The sequence below is a fragment of the Camarhynchus parvulus genome, chromosome 2 (assembly GCF_901933205.1).
Source record: "Camarhynchus parvulus chromosome 2, STF_HiC, whole genome shotgun sequence".
Lineage (NCBI taxonomy): Eukaryota > Metazoa > Chordata > Aves > Passeriformes > Thraupidae > Camarhynchus > Camarhynchus parvulus.
This window is the reverse complement of record NC_044572.1, coordinates 48172946-48192019: the sequence shown is the minus strand read 5'-3', so window position 1 is coordinate 48192019 and position 19074 is coordinate 48172946. Positions and strand designations below refer to the sequence as shown.

At 40.1% G+C, this 19074-nt stretch overlaps 1 protein-coding gene across 3 annotated transcripts in view; it reads right to left on the bottom strand.

The window, feature by feature from the left end:
* Positions 1 to 19074, bottom strand: part of TRANK1 (tetratricopeptide repeat and ankyrin repeat containing 1) — a 51392-nt gene that overhangs the window by 10416 nt on the left and 21902 nt on the right. For all 3 annotated transcript variants that reach the window (XM_030971634.1, XM_030971632.1, XM_030971633.1), the window contains exons 9-19: positions 18021 to 18188; positions 16088 to 16243; positions 15462 to 15713; positions 14413 to 14589; positions 10172 to 13048; positions 9379 to 9578; positions 8773 to 8910; positions 5786 to 5926; positions 4957 to 5113; positions 4008 to 4096; positions 212 to 315 (exon numbers count right to left, since the gene is read on the bottom strand). In XM_030971634.1, coding sequence (XP_030827494.1) covers positions 212 to 315; positions 4008 to 4096; positions 4957 to 5113; positions 5786 to 5926; positions 8773 to 8910; positions 9379 to 9578; positions 10172 to 13048; positions 14413 to 14589; positions 15462 to 15713; positions 16088 to 16243; positions 18021 to 18188 — 4459 coding nt within the window. The remainder of the gene's footprint in view (positions 1 to 211; positions 316 to 4007; positions 4097 to 4956; positions 5114 to 5785; positions 5927 to 8772; positions 8911 to 9378; positions 9579 to 10171; positions 13049 to 14412; positions 14590 to 15461; positions 15714 to 16087; positions 16244 to 18020; positions 18189 to 19074) is intronic.

Sequence of the window (19074 nt, the reverse complement as noted above, 5' to 3'; positions counted from 1 at the left end):
GCCCTTCCACTGCTCCCTAGAGGGAGCAGTGCCCCGGATCCTATAATGCTAGAACTTCCAATTTCTTAAATCTCTTTTGCCAACCACAAACACACAAAGACATCGCTCCTGCACTGTTCTCCAGAGTCTCTGGTCAGGTCCCAGACCTGTGGTGTGAATCTCACCCTCTGCACCACAAAGTGACACTCACTCAGCTGCACTGATACCCTACCTTGGGCTGCTTTTCTTCGCGTGCACTTTGAGAACAGCGTCATGTGTCAGGGCCAGCTTTGACTTCTCAGCTGCTCCTCCCTTTTGGTAACATTTGGCAGCCACCTGGGGTGAAATCACACACAGCATTCACAGAAGTGCATCCACCCCATGGCTTATCACATAAAAGCAGTACTTAATTTTACAGTCACTGGAATGGAAAGCAGAAAGAATGGCAGGGTGCCTGGAAAAAGGAAAAGGTAAAACATTGTGGTATATTTTTAGGACAAAAAGAAAAGCTTTATGTGCATCTACCAAAATGAGAACATTAAGTACAATATTACATGGAAGTAGTGAAAGCAGAATTCCCGGTAAGCTGATAGAACAAATAGCATATGCAATCTGAATGATAGCCTTAACCATTAACTGGTAAGTCACCAGGCATCTACAACATATTACTAAAAGTGAAGAAGACCAATGTGTGCAAAGTGAAATCGAAAAGCAAGCAACATTTACTCAACGCTTTTATCATACCAGGATCTTTCTGTGAAAACTAAACAGAAACACCAGGAATTACCATGCTCCTAGCAAGGCTGTATCACCCTGCTTATTCTGCAACACCACAATTTCTTTATTCTAGCCATTAATTTAGTGTTGCTTCTGTTTGGAAATTGCACACTGCAAGCCACCCTTGGAACCGCCAAAGTCACCCGACAATGTCATCTAAAGGCAGCACTGATTAGCAAAAATCAAGGTTATAAAGAAAACAGATTTACAGATAATATAGCTAATACACTTCAGATATCAAGATGGGGGTTTTTTTAGCTGCGTGGGCTTTTTTTTCCTCAACTCTCTCCTGTCCATTTAGAAAACTGCCTTTTATTTTCAAGGGGAGATACAGATTATCTGTATAGTGGCAACTGATTACTTTGGTTTTTTGTCTTGTTATAAATATTAATTTTCCCTTCAAAAAAATTTATGTTGTTCCCTTCAAAACACAGAAGTTTTCCCTCTGCTGTGATCAAAAAAGTATCTGAAGTTTTATTTCTTAGAATCACAGAACATCTCAAATTGAAAGGGACTTATAAGGATAATAGAAGCAAACTTATTGCTCCCTGCAGGACTGCCTAAAACATTCCCACATGACTAAGAATGTCATCCAGATGCTTCTTGAACTCTGAACTCATGGCTTAATGCCATGACTACTTTCCTGGGGTGCCTGTGGCAGACCACTCTCTCAGTCAAGAGCCTTTTCTATGTCCAATCTGATCTTCTGATCCAACTTCATTCCATCGCCCCTTGTCCTATCATTAATAACCAGGGAAAGGAGATCAGGACCTCCCTTTGAGGAATCTGTAGACTGTGATGAGGTTACCCCTCAGCCATTTCTTCTCCAAGCTGAACAAGACAAGAGACTTCAGCTGCTCTTCTGAAGACATGTCCTCTAGAGCTGCCCGTGGTAATGGCAGGGGGTTGGGACTGGATGAGCCTTGAGGTCTCTTCAAAACTATTTTGAAGAGACCATTCTATGATTCTATGACTTTTCATCATCTTGGTCACCTTCCCCTGGACACACTCTAACAGTCTGTTGCCCTTCTTATATTGTGGTGCTCAAATCTGCACAGAGGTGAGTGGTCCAAAACTACTCCAGGTAAGTCTGCACCAGCATGGAGCAAAGCAGGACAATCACCTCCTTTGACTGGCTCACAATGCTGTATTTGATGCACCCAGGACACTGTCTGTCTTTTTCGTTGTTGAGGCACACTGCTGGCTCATCTTCAACTTGCCACCAACCCAAACTCCCACATCTCTTTTCATGGGGCTGCTTTACTTGCCTGTAAATTGAGCACTGGGCAATCCAACCAGGCTGGCCCCAAAGGGCCACCAGCCTGATATAACCCCATTTACTGTAACTCTGAAACCTGACTTGACAACCAGTTTCTCACCTAATATATTATGGACTTGTCTAGCTGTGTCCTGCAATTCCATCCAGAATAAAGAGACTGTGAGAGAAACTATTAAAATCTTTGCTAAAACCCAAATATACCATATCTACTGGCTTCTCTTGGTCAACTAGATGAGTGACCTGTCATAAAAGGAAATTAAGTTGGTTAAGTGGGACTTTCCCATAGTGAACCTATGCTGCCTATGACTAATGACTGCATTGTCACTGAAATGTTATTTTCAGTAACTCCCAGAATAACCTTCCCCATAATTTTACCAGGCACCAAAGAGAGACTGAAAGGCCTGTAATTACCAGGGTCTTCTTTTCTACCCCTCTTGAAAACTGGGACATTTGCCAGCTTCCAATTACTAGGACCTCTCCAGACTCCCAAGACCTCTGAAAAATAATGGAAAGGGACCCCACAATAAAATGGGCCAGCTCATTCAGTACCTGGAATGAATCCCATCAAGCCCAACAGATTTATGCGCATCCAGCTGCAGCAGCAAGTCTCAAACTAGTGCAGAGTCAGCTGGGAGTTTATCATCCCCCAAGTCTTCCAGTCCATCATCATTGTTAAAGACAGAGGTGAAGAAGGCATTAAATGTCTCTGCTTTGCCTATGTGCCTATTTGTGAGGTAAATGACCTTATCAAGTAATGGACTGATGTTATGTCCAATTCTTCTTTTGCTGTTAATGCGTTTTAAAATTACCTTTTTGTTATCCTTCACAGTGCTGGATAGCTTGAACTCTACTTGAGCTTTGGCCACATGAATTTTCTTCCTACAGTGACAAAGAGCATCTCTGCTGTCCTCCTGTGTCACCTCCCCTTGTTCCAAAGTCCACACACTTTCCCTTTTCCCCTAAGTTCAAGAAGAAGATGCCTGTTCAGCCAAGCCAGACTCTGCCCCACTTGCTTGACTTCAGACCCTTTGGAATTTCCTGCTTCTGCACACTTCAGAGATAGCCATTAAAAAGTGCCTGTCATTCACAAATTCCCAAGGGACCTTACTAACTGCAGCTCAAGTCCGCTCTCCCCATATCCAGGGTCAAGGTATGCAGGACTTTTTCTTCTACAGTCAACAACTTGAAATTCCATTAATCCCCATTTCACTCACAAATGCCTCTCTGTTTAGTAGGAGGTCACCTTTCCCCAGTCAGCTCCCCTAGTACCTGCACCCATAAGTTATCTTCAACATGCCCCAGAAATTTCCTGGACCTATTTGTGTCCACTGTATGATTTTCTCAGTTAATGTCTGGGAAGTTAAAATCACCATAAGGACAAAAGCATTTGATCTAGATACATCCCTTATCTCCCTGTAGAACATTTCATTGATGTTGTCACCCTGGCTGAGTTTTGCTTTGATGCCATTAACTGCCATCCCATATCCGGACTGCATTAACTAGGAAGCTAGGAAACAAAAGACTGTAAAATCTCTGTGTTTTTTAAACACAAAGGGAATGAAACCATCATCTTCCTACCCAAATTAATACACTTCCAAGAAATGCTTTCATTTTCCTACAGTATGTGCAATGATGCTGTCAAGAACATGGTTTAGATTCACGCATATCAGTCAATTCTGATGGATGCTAATAGTTGTTTTTCCAACTGTCTTTCATTTGTGTGAATTAAAATGTATTTCTTTCATGAGACTGCAAATTTCTGGGCAGTCAATTTAAGATTACAAAAAAAGGCTTGCTCTCCCTGCTCACTTCTTGTAAGTCATTTACAAGCAGACACACAGCTACAAATCACAAACTAAGGCACAGTGCTACAGAGCAACTGAAGATTTACAGATGGTTTTATAGATACAGAGAAAAGAAAAGGTTTCAGAATAAGCAAGAATCTTTATTTCAGATAAACATATATTCCTACCTCCCAGAACTGGTGTTTGGCATAGTAGTCTCCCTGTGCAATCCATTCTTCTGGCGTTGAAGTTTTAGCAAACATGCTGTCATCTAAGTCTACAAGGGCAGGGGTGACCATTTTACATTAGAATGGATAAAGCACAGAAACCACTTAACACGTACCAAAACTAAGCATTATCTCACAACGTTCCAAGCTCCATGTTTGTGCTTACCCCGGTAATGGTAACTATGAGTCAAGTGTAGTAATACTGTTGTGTGAAGCTACCAGTGAGAATACAAAAATCCCCAGAGCATGGCTGGAGACTGGCCTGCTAAGTGGCCGAAACTGCATTAACACAGCAGAAAATCTGACTACAAATTGACCACTTTAAGCTATAGATATCTGCAGCCATCAGGGTCCATTGAGCTCTCTCCACAGTAACTGGCTTAGCAGTGACCTGATCTCTCTTTGTGTAGGAACACCTCTTAAGGTCACCCCTTGAGGCTGAGGGATCCCTTACCCAGCACCAGACATCAAAGGACTTGTAAATGACATTTCTGCATGTGTGTAATATTTAAGATAACTATAGAAAGCTTATGTAAAAAGTAGAGTATTGACCACCAATCCATCCATACTTACTGAATATTTTACATATCTGAATTTACTGGTTAGAACTCAATAAACTAATTACAAGATCAGATCTGTCTAAGGGATCACTGACTCTCCTCACATGACAGCAAGAAAACTTAAACTAGTGAATTAGCAATAAAGTTATACTTTAGCACATTCAACTGATCTTTAGAGACAAAAGAATTAAGACCCACTGACATAAGTGGAAATTTGCAAGGGCAGTTATCAATGGATACTGTTAGAAGGACCAAGGCATTTAACCTTCTTTATTACACAGCCTAAAAGCAAGAAAACAGGAGTTTTGACTGTTTGACAGTCTTTTAAGAAAGTTTTACAACAACTTTACCTTTCTTTTCATCTGTTTTGACAACCTTAACAAATTTTCTTTTGATGAAATACTTAAAAGCTGGAGCCCGTTTATCACGGTCTTCATCAAAGATCCAAAGATTGACTCTGGCTCTTGTAATTGCAGTATACAATTGCTTGAGTTCTCCATTCAGCATCTGAAGCAGAACAAAAAAAATTGAATTAAATAAATGAAACGCCGGATTAGCTAAATTGTTAGAAAGAAACATACTTTGCAGTTATAAGAAAATAGAGAATTTATACAGAAGTACGAAAGTGCTGTTAAGTAAGCAAGTCTAAATATTAAATGTGGGACTCCAATTACATAAGCCATTATCCATCTAACTTATAAGGAACTAGTACTACAAATCAGCTGCAGGAATGACAGGCTATTTTCCTTCTAATCACTTACAAATATAACTATCAATTTACCATACAATCCTGAAAATATCTGACTCACCAGATTCTAAACAACTTCCTTAATTTCAAGGTAGTGACACCAATCAGAAACCAAACTATAGGAATAATGAATATTGACAAGCTGAGTTGCTATTTGCTTTAACCACAGTTGTTCTGTAAATATATCCAAAAGTCTATGACACAGGTTTTGTTCTCTAATCAAATTACATTTACAATCTCTTATCTTTTAAAATCAGTATTATTTTACATTACATTTATATTATATTATACAAATGTGAACAACTATAGAAGGTAAAGCAACCTTGATAAACATGGAACTAACAGGATGAAAGGATTTAAGAAAGTTACCTGCTTTAAAGATTTAAGAATTTAATTTGTCCTTCCTATTCCTAATGTTACAAAAAACTCACCTTGTACATTTCTACATTAAATGGAGTCCTTTCCTGCACACCAGTGGCATCCTCTAATGGCACCTCAATTAGCAAGTTGCTTCCCACTTGCACATCCAGATCAGGACTATAAGAAGAAATTATCTTCCATTCTTTGCTAGCCTGAAATATCAAGAGAATAAGGTTTATTTGTATGTACTAACTACTACTGCCTACATATGCACAAGATAAGATTGCATGGTGTGACCTATTCATCCCTACAAGGGAAGAAGGCTCAGAGGAGAAGACTGGGGGAGAAAATTATCTCAGGGAAGAATGTAAAGAATAATCAGCAATTTTCAATGAGAAATCTGAACTACATCTCAACACAGCCTTTGCTAGAGATACTTGTCTGTACCAGATGGTCATCAAGGCATATAAACAACCTTCCCTAAAACAGCTAGTACAGAGTTACACCTTCCTGAGCTGCCTAGGCAAAAGAAAAGATGTGCCTCTGCCCAACAGACTGCAGAAAATTTGAGGAGCGAAGAAAAAATACCTTTCAGAGTGCAACTGGCTTGAGCTGGCTACAAGCTGCATATTACTTTTCAGGGACTGGGGATGGCCAGCATCATGATGGAGAAGCCAATGGGAATACATACATATATATGCATATATGTATATATATATGTGTGTGTGTACACAGGGAGCACTAACGGGAGTCACATCTGTATTGTGATTCCAATGTATATTGCCATTGTTACATTATGCTTGCCTTGGGATTTCAGGATACTGCTACATCACTCTTCTAGATCCAAATTATATGCAATGCTCAATATATCAAATAAGTAATTTGATATTAAACATGAAGATCTCCTTGGGTGGACTATAAATTTTCACCTAAACACCCTTACAGTGATCCCTCTGTGGAGGAAGTCAGGTTACCTTCAGCATGGAGGAGGGTCAAGTTTTAGTCCTAGGGATGAGGATCCTCCTACAAACCCCCAGTACCACAACAGGCAAACTCACTGAGGGGGAGTGTGCTGATTGCTGGGGCAGGCAGCTCCCTGCCAGCCTGGGGCAGAATGAAAGGTAACTGGTGGTGGGATAACATTCACAAGCTGCAATTTGTCATACTAAAATCTACTATCTAAAATACACTGGAGAGATCTTGGCCTGCAGGTTAGGAAGGGCAGCCACTAAGTCTCCTTGACTCCACAAGACTGACAAGCTCAGTGAGCTGGACCCACACATATCCCATGCTGGCGTATATTCTCATCCTCAGGGTTCCCAGAAAAGATCTGGCTGGTCATTCATGTGATGAATGTATTAAGCCTCGTGTTGAACACCAGTAACTGCTAGTGCTGGTCTCAGCCAGGGGGTGGAATGGCACCTGCCAACACCTCCTCTTGTAAGAACACTCAGAGGTGAGCAAAAAAAACCCACTCATGGGGAAAGTCTAAAAAAGCGTGGTCAGAAAATATTGGACTCCAACACAGAGACATGTGAAAGTTGTCTATAAATATGCACAGGCACTCCTAACTATAAGTTAAGTGTGGCAGCAGATCAGTGCTGTGCACTCTCATGCCATGTAGGAAATGCCAGCTCCTGATCACACTGTTCCTGTAGGGTCCTGATCCTTGCAAAACTAATAACCTTAAATTCGTGACTATATTCTAAGTGACGCTCATTTTTCCCTTTTAGTATTGAAAATTCCATTTAATTGCAATGTGATTAAATACTGCCAAATCACCAAATGTGCCATTTCTAGCACAACATGAAAAATACTCATAACAAGGCTGAAATAACATTTTTACAATCTATGTATTTCTGAGCTTTCAGCAACACAAAACAAGTTAACTGTCTTCCCATGGGGGAAAAAAGCAGGAAACCTTTCCTGCAAAATGTATTTTGAAGTTAAGATTTCAAAAAATCATCAATTAAGATATTCCTAAGCCTGTCATAGATTGTAACATGATAATCAGCTAAAGGTATCAGTTTGGTCAAGAGCTTGCTGTGTTTTGGGGGCTTGGCTTTTTGGCCTTCTAGATTTTTCATTCACATCTGCTTCCTGAAACAAGACTCTTCTTAAATCCCATTTTCAAGACAAATAAAAAGAAAACCCAACACTTTACGAAGTGCACACGGCCACACTGCTGTGTTTACAACGGTTCAGAGATTCAGCTTTTCTAAACTAGAAAACCTCAGGGTGAGCTGCTTTCTTGCCTGCTTGTTTAGCTGCTCAAATCAACTCAATTACTCATGACTCACAGAAACACGGAAGAATTGTATGAAAACAGTTCTCCAGACCTGACATACATTAGTCTAAGCTAAAATGCTCTACACAACTCAACTCTGCTAAACTGCTTCTCTAAATCCTGATAAATGGCTTGTTGTTTTCCTGATTACAACTTGCATCCCCAGAAACAAATCAACTTTGAGAAATCTACTGTGACAGCCAGTATTTACCTCAAGCTCCCTCCTTCCGCCCTCATCACATAACATTCACTAACCTCTGTGAAGAGCCACCAGTAAGCTGCCCTCAGTTTTCTTGTGGTTTTCATCTGCTGAAAACCACATAAGACATTGTTTTGAGGGGCAGAGGCAGTGGACATCTGCAACAGGGCTGATCACACTGAATGTTTAATCACAGAGTAACTCAGTCATGGGTACACGGAGTGTCCTCAGGCATGTTCAGTAAGGAATATTTGGAATACTTGCCTGGCTGGTGTCAGAGGAGTAGTCTTGGTGTGCAGCAGAAGAGTGTGTGTGTGTGTGTGTGTGTGTGTGGGCAATGTGGTGTGTACCCCAAGGTTCTCCCTTAACTTTTAACAGTAAACCTGAAGGAAAATGCAGCACTTAAGGAAACACGTTCTCAATTAATAAACGTATGACCTCTCTGTTTTCTACTGTGATGAAACCACTCATCTTCAGAGAAAAGAGGGAATCCTTTCCCAGCTGAACCACCAATTAGACTGCAAGAAAGAGACTTCAGAAAAAAATGCAGAAAAAGAATAAGAATTAAATACCTCTGAATCTGTGAAAAAGTTGTAAAGGAGGACATCATCAAATTCCAAGCCCTTTGCTTCATAAATTGTCAGTACAAGTGCCAAACTAAGTTCCTCAGGTATCTTCTCCTTTGCAGTTTCATTTGCCACTAATACCACCTGCCATAAAATACATTAAAAAAAACATTAGAAAGCAACAAAGGGGGGAAAAAAGTAACAGTTGCATAGAGAAAGACAAACATGATGATAATGCAAGAGCCTTCTAAAAACTAGACAACACAAAGACATTTCAGCACACTTCACAAAAAAGGTCACAAAGCTGCCACTAGAAGACTGACAAATGCGTGGTATGTGCAGACAGTTTTAGATCTGGTGTAAGAAAATTTGGAGTTAGAAAGGAACAGGTCAGACAATACCTCACACAATACCTCACACCAAAAACAGAACAGAAAGAACCAGACGTATTAAGAAGAAACAGAAACCAACACAATAAAGGTTTCTAAGCTTGAAATGCCTAATTTATCAGTGAGACAAGGGCTTAAAAAAGAAAGTTGTGGGCAGTTCATACAAGACTATTATTTAGCAACAGAGCTGGCAGAATCTACAAAAAGCCTAAGAAAAGCGAACCTGATGTGCTCCAAATTCTATGGGTTGTGTTTTCCTTTTGTTGCCCCTCAGCAGAATTGCTAGGTCGCTAACACTGCAGGACTCCAAGACAATAGGTTTTGGCCCATCAAAGAGACCACGGTCCTGAGGAAGGCGATCAAAAGATTCTGGAAAATAATGCTGGAGCAAATCAACCACTCCAGATGCTAAACGGAGAATACCTGCAAAAAGCAGAATACAAGTTCTAAATTTCAGCCTGAAGTCCTTGCAAACACACTTCTAAAAGGTTCTGCTAGAAATTTGGAATCAAGAAATATGACAAAAACACTGACCAGGGAAGGCTGAAGCTGTAAGCTTCAATTTATGTTTCTGGCAACTTGAGTGGATGTCATTCTTGGGCCTCTAAGGATCAGAAAACATGCTACAGTGGCTTGGCAGCATTCTCACAAAATAAAGATCACAAATGGGAAACAAGTAAGAAAAGCAGAAGCAGCACACCAGTGCTACAAAATCTAGTGCTTTGGGGGATAGGACAACAGAAATGGGAAAGATAATTTCTTAAATTTTCCCTCAAAGACAGCCAAAGCATTGAGTAAGCATGAGTTCAAAAAATTACAATTTTAAAAACATTCATTTTTGATTTTCCAGTTGAGTTGTCAAAAAACAGAACTGACCTATCAGAAAATGCTGTCCATCTGATCTTTTTGAAAAACAGGCCACATAGAGACTGGCTTTCAACTGCAGCAGAAAACTTCAATTATCAGTGACATCTGAAGAGCCCAGGCTCCGATCATAAATAAATTTGTTACTCTACCTGAATGGGACCTGTAGTTCTGGTACAACTGATAAATCCTTTTCGGTTTCCTAACACGCTGCTTCTTGTTCACAGAGCTCTTGCTTGCGTAATAAAACAGGGACCTCAGGTCACTAAAACGAAAAGCCACTCCTTTCATGATGCTCTGGGCAGTGTCACCAGTCAGAAACATGGCATTGGGGTCATTGATGCATTTCATCAACAGGGCTAGCTCAGCTTGCGTGAAATCCTGTATCTCATCACCATAGAACTCATGGATGGACCATGGCAGCTCCCTGAGCTTCGAAAGTCTTTGAGATAAATTATACAGCAAATCTTCTTCATCAAAGTAACCCCTCTGTGATCGTATCTGCTGGTAAAGACAGAAGAGGTAATAGATCTCACTCCTGTCTTCCGTGAAGTTTGGCGATCTCTTTCGGCCTAGCTTTTTGTACTGCTCCTCAGTAAGCTTGCCCCCAAAGCAACTCAGTGCCTCAAAAGAGCCTTTCAGAAATGATTTGATCTCTTTCCAAACCAGGGCTGGATTGTACAAGCTTTTACCCTTTATCATTTTTGGCCATATTTCATTTGCAAATACGCTGTAAGTCACAAAAGTCCAAGGATCGCTTTCCTTAGGACACAGATCTGTAGCTCCTCCATCATCACCATGTTCTGCTTCAAGATTACCTTCTTCATCCTCATCCTGCCAATTTGGTACAACCAAGTCTTCCTGAGGACTCCAACCAACAATTGCTCTTTTAAGACTTCCATCTTCATTTCTTGGAAAAAATGGGTCAGGCATGGATGCATCCAGTAACAGCAACAACTGTTTGGAGGTGACAAACAGTGGAAAATTTTCATCTTTAATGTCTTGTAGCCTGTGAATGTTTGGGTCCAGAGGTTTGAAGTGACTGGTCACCTTGGAAGACTTGCTAAGTTCAATGAAATTCTTCTGAACTTCTCGGCACAGGACAGGATTTTTTGTTACAAAGATCTGGTGCAGGTGCTCCAGCCTGTTTGATGCTTCTGCACTACACGTTTGGTCTTCTTCATGGTCACCACAGGAATTCATTTCTGCACCAGCTGTGCCCACGGGAACCTTTTCATCCTCGCTGTCCTGGTTTTGCTCATCACTCACCTGCTCCTCACTTGAATTATCACTCTCGTGTTTTGGTTCATTCTCTTCCTTCCCTGAACTAGTTTTTTCAACTTCACTGCACTGTCTCTGCTGCCATGTCTGCCTCTCCAACAGAGGTCCATCTGCCAAGGTGGATTTTTCCCAGTATGAATAGAATTTCTTCCAAAGCCTATACAAGCAGCAAGTTGTCTTCCCTGTTCCACTTCGCCCAATTAAAATGATTGGCTCCATAGGCTTTGGATTGAGATCAATCACTGCGTACTCCAGCTCCCCAACACGGAAAGGGTAATCAACAGAAGACTGCACATCATTTATAATGTTAAGTGCCATGTTAGTACTGAAGCTGTGGAATTTCATTATATTGTATTCCAGTTCTGCTGCACTAGCTGGAGGGAAATACTCAGGCATGGTAAGTTCTTTTGATTTTTCTGCCTCCATGTCTTCAACATAACAACGCGGAACACGCTTCTGCGTTGTCACACTGTGGTTCTGATGCCCTTCGTTTATACCCTTGAGCTTTTTCCTCAAAATGCAGGATAAGCCACGGTTGTAGGAAATGCATATATTTTCTAAGACACGGTTCAGCTTGCAGTGGTCAAGAACAATGGCCCAAATTCTAATTATTTCTGTGTAAACTCTACCTGATTTTTCTAGACGACTTTTTGTCTGTTCTGTCTCCATGATCTTTTCTGGACTTTCACTGCAACGAGGAGAAAAGTCAATGGCAAGTTCCCATAGCATTCTTGCACCTTTGCCCAGTTTGGCCTCATACAGCTGGATATCAGCTTTCAAGTGTTTCAGTGGCTTCTGGAGGCCCCTAGACCATTCCCCATTGCCAAGGCGCTTAATTGTCATGATGGTTTTAGCTTTCAGATAATGAGGCACAGCTTTACTGCTCAAAGTCTTTAGCATTTCAGGAGTGCACTCTATTTCCCAAGTCATGTTATCAAACTCCTGCACATATGCTTCAATATCCAGACTCTTCCCCTTTTCTTCCTCTAGTTCTTCCTTCTCTCCATTAGGCAGGGCCATACTAAATTCCCCTGCTCCCTTCTTTTTCTCCCAGTCATCCCCTTTTCTTTCAGGATGAGCTATGCTTCCACAAGGTTGCAAGGAACTCCTTCCCTCTTCTGAGTTAGTCTGGGCTGAAGATGGTTTTTGCACCAGAGGATGATCCTTTTTCAGGGTGTCGCTCACTTTCAGTTGCTGAATTAAAGCTGTGATTGCCTGCACTAGACTTTCCTGCAGCGTTAAGGGGCTGTTTATTCCTTCTGTTTCCTGCTTTGCCAACTGACCCTTTTTTGTTTTCATGGAACATGGGGTTTTTAAATCATTATGCACTGCGTTGCCAGATGGTGCCTTTAATGAGAACCCAGATGAAGAACGCCCCGTGCTCTTTGACTGTGAAATCTCAGAGGCTGGAATGGGTTTAGATGCTTTAACCAACTGCCCTGTTCTGTCTTGGCGGTGCCTCTTCTTCTCCTGCATGGCAATATTCCAGGCTTCTAGCAGTGGATCTCTCTTCTTAATTCTATGCATCACATCTTTGCCTGATTTGTTTTTTATGTTGAAGTTAATGTCAAATTTTGCCAGTAACTCCACTATTCTCTTAGTCTGCTTTGAAAATCCTCTCTGGAAAACAATATGCATCACTGTATTTCCATTGTCATCTTGTATGTTTGGATTAAGATATGGAAAGTCAGATGGTCTTGAAGCAAAGAGGTCAAGCAGATAATTTAGGATGTTTAAACCGATGCCATCTGAAAGTAGGAGAAAAACAGAAAATAAACTAACTCACTTTACAAGTCTGCATTGTATGCCAACAATTTTAATACTTTTTTTTTCTGCTGCTAGGAAATCAAAATCAGTTGCTTTTAAAACAAAAAACAAAATCTACATTTCACATTTATAAAACATGCTCACCTGGAACAGCTCAAACTGAGCTTTCCCAAGTTTCAGGAAAAACAATACACAGGCAGCAAAGCTTTAGAAATTCCTAGCGCTGCAATTATTCCCATAGCATCAGTCAATTTCATTCCTTTTTTAACCTCTGGGTACAGACAGATTTGTTCATTTTCCAACATCAGCCCTGACTACTTCCCAAGGGACACTGGTGCCCTGTCATCCAGACAAGCAGCAGCTCGAGATAGTGCTCTGGGGTCATTTGGTTCACTTTAATAAGGCACCCAGAAGTAATCTGCTGCAGATAACTTTGCTTTATTAAAATAACCTGCAAGAAATCCCAATTATTTCCTGATATTTGAGGTCCCTGGAGCAATTTCCTACAAAATAAGATTAGTTACCTCCCCGGGGAAAAAAACATATATATTCAACAGCTTTCTAGATTTCATCCAGATAATAGATGTGATTTAAATGAGACAATATATGTGAAACATTTATATTCTAGCTGTAAAATAGTGGTATACCAAAATCATTGTAATGAAATTACACATCAAAAACTTTGCACAGTGAAAAATACTTCAGAGAACATATTGTCATGGGGTTTCTTAATCTTTTGATTTTAAAATGACAACTGGCATTATCTATGCTTGTAATCTCTCTAAAGCCATTCAATGAAATGTTTATGCTTTAAAAATTAATAAATTCAATATTTTAAACAATTTTAATCCTTCAACTCAAAAATGCATTTTTTTCCTAAGTTAAAATCAAACCTGATTTAGGGGATCAATTTCACAGTTTATCCTAACTTTTTATATTTTTACATAAGCCCTACAGTTCTTTCACTCCTCCCCTGAACAAAACTTTACTTGATTTATGACTGAACAAAAACTGATAAACAGATTTCAGATGCCACTGCAGGATTTCCTTCAAAGTCTGCTGCCATTGCTCTAACTTTACCTTTGTTTCTTCCAACCCACCCAGCACTCATTTTACAGGGTTTTAGAGAGGAGCCTTCCTTGATTCCCCCATGTCACCCGAGCTGCCATTACCTTTCCTCACAGTCCCAGCCAGCAGAGCCACAAAGCACAACACATCAGCTTAACAGCTGTGTATCCCTTTGGGGGCTGAGCGAGACACGGTCAGACATCCTGATCCACTGTCCTTGCAACAGCAGAATGGGCAGGTAAGGAATGGGGAATGTTTCCAACAGCAGAAGCCTTACCTTTTTTATTTAAACAGATGAAAACTGCAGCATGCAGAGGAGTGTCTCCTTGTGTAACAGAGAGGTTTCGAGGGTCCGCACCTTTGGTCAGCAGCAAATATGCCAGTTCAAAATAATTCTTTCTGAGGCATATTTTCAGTGGTATTTCAGAGTTGGTTCCAAAACCATCAGGCAGAGCTGGTGTGAAGGACAGGAAAATATAAGGCTTTAAAACTCACACATCAATCTGCTAATTGCAGAAGGCTCTCAACAGATGCAGTCAGATGCTGATTGTCAGGCAGGTGAGAGGGGTATTTTTTTGCCTGCTTTTTATGTGTATCTGTTAAAACACTTTTCGACTAAGAAGATCTTCATCATTTCCCCTTGTCTCCCACTAAACTGAACAACCAGTCCTTCTCTTGTGATAGAAAGACATAAAGGCCAGACCGTATCTTCTCCACGTCAGTCAGTCATTGACTGAAACAAGAGGCCTCCTTGTTCCTGTGACCTTCAAAAGGCTTCAACAGGACCATGTGTCCATAACTTATAGCTAACATCAAGCTGTAAGATTAAATGAAATATGCCAGAGGGATCCAAGGAATAAGCTCATGCAAAACACAAAGTATGATGATGTCTACATTAGTTAAAAAAAGAAAGACATCTGGTCATGCCTTTGAAATCAATGAAGAAGTCCCCTGTTTGTAGCATAACAGCAGAGTGAACTCAAAGACTGTGGCTTCCACTTTCTACCAGGACAATATTGTGGCTGAAGACAGAGAAACTGAGGCCCAAGAAAAACTACAGATGCAGGAGCAATGATAGTCCTGGGCCTTTTACTAACCCTAGAGGAAAAATTTAATTTGCTAAACATCTTCCACCCATGCAGCCTTACTAGCTACGCCATGTCCCACACAGCAGATGCAGCCAATGCATTGGCATTCCAACAAGCTGCTGCACTTACAGAGAGCCACAAAAACCCCATGTGTTGGTATTTTTGAGACTATCTTGCTCCCAACATGTCAAATAACATACTGCATCTCTTATAGCACATTAATATCACAGTTTTTCACCTCCTCGTTCAAGCAAGCATCTTATGAGGTTCACTTGCGCATCCAATTTTTCACACTGTTGGATAATGTTGCCAATGTCAACATCTGAAAGACTGCAGGTTTTGAAGAGTCCTCCACCTGATGGACTTTCCCCATCGGCTTTCCCTGTTAGGAGCAGCAAAACTTTATGCCACATTTGCTTCCCCAGCAACTGTTTTATGAAGCTGTTAGCACAGGCATTGGAGATGTCGCATGAGATTTCTTCAGGGATTTCTGCAAGACAGTCAAGACAACATAACTCACTCAAAAGACACATAATGAAATCCACCTCATTGTAAACTAATTTCAGAACAATTAACTTGTTAAATTGAAAGTAAGGAACAGCAAAATATATCTTTCCATCTTTATGCTGTCAGCCAAATCAGTTTGAACATTATGATACATCATGAATTTCTGTGCATATTCCATTGGTTCTAAGTGCAAAACACAACATTAAATGTAATTAAAAGCACATTGTTCCAGTCATAAAAGTTACAGAAACACATAACAGAAGGAAGGGTAAAAGGGCAGTAAGTTTATGTTAGCACCAAACACATTTTTCACGGCAATTAATTTTTGTGAAAGGGAGAACTGGGAACTCACTGCACCTTTCACAGAAGACAGCCATCTCAGAAATCGCTTAACTGCATCTTCCTTCAATACATTTTTATTATGTGCTCCATTTTCACACCTGTAGAACTGGACAAACTGTTCCAGAACATCCTGGAGAGAATCTGTATCAGCTGCGGCACTTTCATTCTCTCCTGCAAAACATTACAGAAATTGAAAATCCACTTCCTTGCCAGCATGTTTTCAGGGCAAGACTGTAATGCATTACATCCCAGGGCTCTAAGAAACGTGTAGTGACAGATTAAAAACAGATGGCTGAAACTCTTACTGCCAATGCCAGTCCTGTGATGGATTTCTGACCCCAAAGGAAATTTGATACTTTCATCAAATACACTCTTGTTCTGGTTTTGCCTGGGATAGAGTTATTTTTCTTCTTGGTAAATGGTACAGTGCCATGCTTTGGATGTAGGACAAGGATACTGCTGATAGCACAGTGATGTTTTGGTTGTTGCTGAGGAGTGTTCACCCTGAGACAAGCACTTCTCCATGTCCCATGCTCTGCCAGCGAGCAGGTGCACAATGAGCTGGGAGGAAGCATGGCCAGGACAGCTAATCTGAACTGGCCAAAGGATATTCCACTCCAAAGAATGTCATGTTCATTATATAAACTATGGGGAATTGGCCATGAAGGGACCATTGCTGCTTGGGGATGGGTTGAGCATCAGTTAGTGGGATGTGAGCAATTGTACTGTGCACCATGTGTGTTTCTTGAGGTTTATTCCTCTCTCTTTCTCCTTTTTATAACTATAACAATAATAATAGGAGTGGTAATAATTTACTTTATTTCAATTTTTAGACTGTTCTTATCTCAACCCACCATGGGAGGGAAGGGGAAGTGAGTGAGCTGCTGCTTGGTACTTAGCTGGCAGCTGAGGTCAAACCACGACTCCATTTACCATAATTCACTAGGCTGAAAACTGTAATAGCTTCTGTATGCAGGCAGGAAAATGCTGCAATTATATAATTGTTCGGAATTTTTAGAGTAGATGACTAAACTCAGTAATGTTTGCAGTGTACACTTTTAATGAGCTTGTCTTATTCCCCAGTGCCATTTTAAAAATACAGCCATAAAAGAATTTCTCCTATTAAAATTAAAAAAACAAAGCCAAAAATATACACCACACCAAAATGTTACCTACAAGTTTTAAGAGATATTCATGTAATGGGAAATAGCAGATTTTAAACAATGTTCCAATAAATGCTAAACAAACACCAAAAAACTTGGCTTGGATTTCCTAAATGCTTCGAGGAATTTAGACACATGAAAGACCAAATCAAACAGTAGCTTTATCTCTTACAACAAAGAGAGAGACAACGCTGGTCATCTTTTTAGAAAGAATGACTAACCTCAGACTTTTACGTGTAAAGCTGAGGCTCATTCTCCAGCCTCTCATTTACACTAAGCTTAGAAAACTTGCAGCTTGTGCATCTCCAAAAAAAACCAAAAACACCCTGGTCACAAAAGACAGTGCAACCCGAAATGCCAACCAAAGCCATTATTACCACAAGAGGTATTGGTGTTAACCTCCTAATGGAGAACCACTGTGCTAAAACCTTCTCCAGAGCAGAGATCTCCACAGTAAAGAAAGAAAACCTCCTTTGCCAGGAGCTGTAAGATGCAAGCACAATAAAACCCAGTGTTTCCCAATAAACTTATAAGCAATACACACATGAAAACTGAGATGTAGCCTAAAAACTTTGTTTGATGCCAAGTTTGATCTGAACATCACTTGGCCAGCAGTTGCTTTCAAGCAAGGACAAAATGTTCACTACTGACTAGTAAGAGATCACAGCGACAACTCACAGGGAAAGTTACATGAAACACACCCACAATAACTTATTTGAAATAAAATGATTTTGTACCTAAAGGTTATAATTTTAAAACAGGTAAAGCACACACTGCTGTAGTACCTGTCTGTTTCCCAGAGGAAGTGATTTTCTCAATCTGTGTGCTGATTTCTTTTACAGCATCAAAGTTTTTGTTCTTTTTCAAGATATCTATGACATATCTTGACCGTGCATCTGGAACAGTGGGATCAACCCCGAAATTCAGGAGCATGATCACATCTTCTGTTTGTCCTAAAGCAATACATGAAAAAAAAAAGAGGAAGAATAATTCACATTTTTCAGGATTTTTGTTCTGTTTTCTTTTTTATTTTTAATGACTTGGTACAATTTCTAGCATAATTTTAACTTTTAAAAAATCTAAATTCTTCCCAGTGTCATAAGTTGACAGGGTGGAAGTCAAAGGTTGGACTTGAAGATCTCAGAGGCCTTTTCCAAACTTAATGATTCTGTGATTTTATGATTTATAATATTTATTATATATAGCTATAAAGAAATAAACTTTAGTAGATACATATGAAAATACATGTTTTCTAATATAATATATAATACATAAAGACATAAACGTTAGTAAATAAATACAGATTAAAAATATGTGCTCTCTACTAAATAAATACCATCTGAATAGTACCAAATAAACTTTAAGCATCCAAAAGTCTGGAGTTACCTTGGCTGCGGTGTTTGCTTTGTGTTGCCACCTCGTGGGCAGAGTAAGGAATACAAGGAAAAAAGCCAGGGTAACATAAAATGAAATCCCACAGAAACTGAAGGAAAGCATTTAGTTTTCCTCCTCTGACAAGGCACAGTGCTATCTAGGCCTTCAATTTTCACCTATTTAAAAGAACAGGAGAGGCCTGATGGCAAATTATAACTTAGTTAGCCAGGAATTTTGTGGTCCTTTAAAAATTTTGAAATGAACTATGATTACTTAGCTAAGGAATGTTTGACTGTGTTACTTTAGCTGGTTTTAATTTACATCTATGTCAGCTGAGTGTCAGTAGAAGACCCTGAGAAACTACCTCACCAACCTGCAGAAAGGAACTCAATGGACCCACACCCCTCAGAGAATTTAATCAATAGCTGAAGAACAGAATTCAATAAAAGATTGTTTAATGCAGTC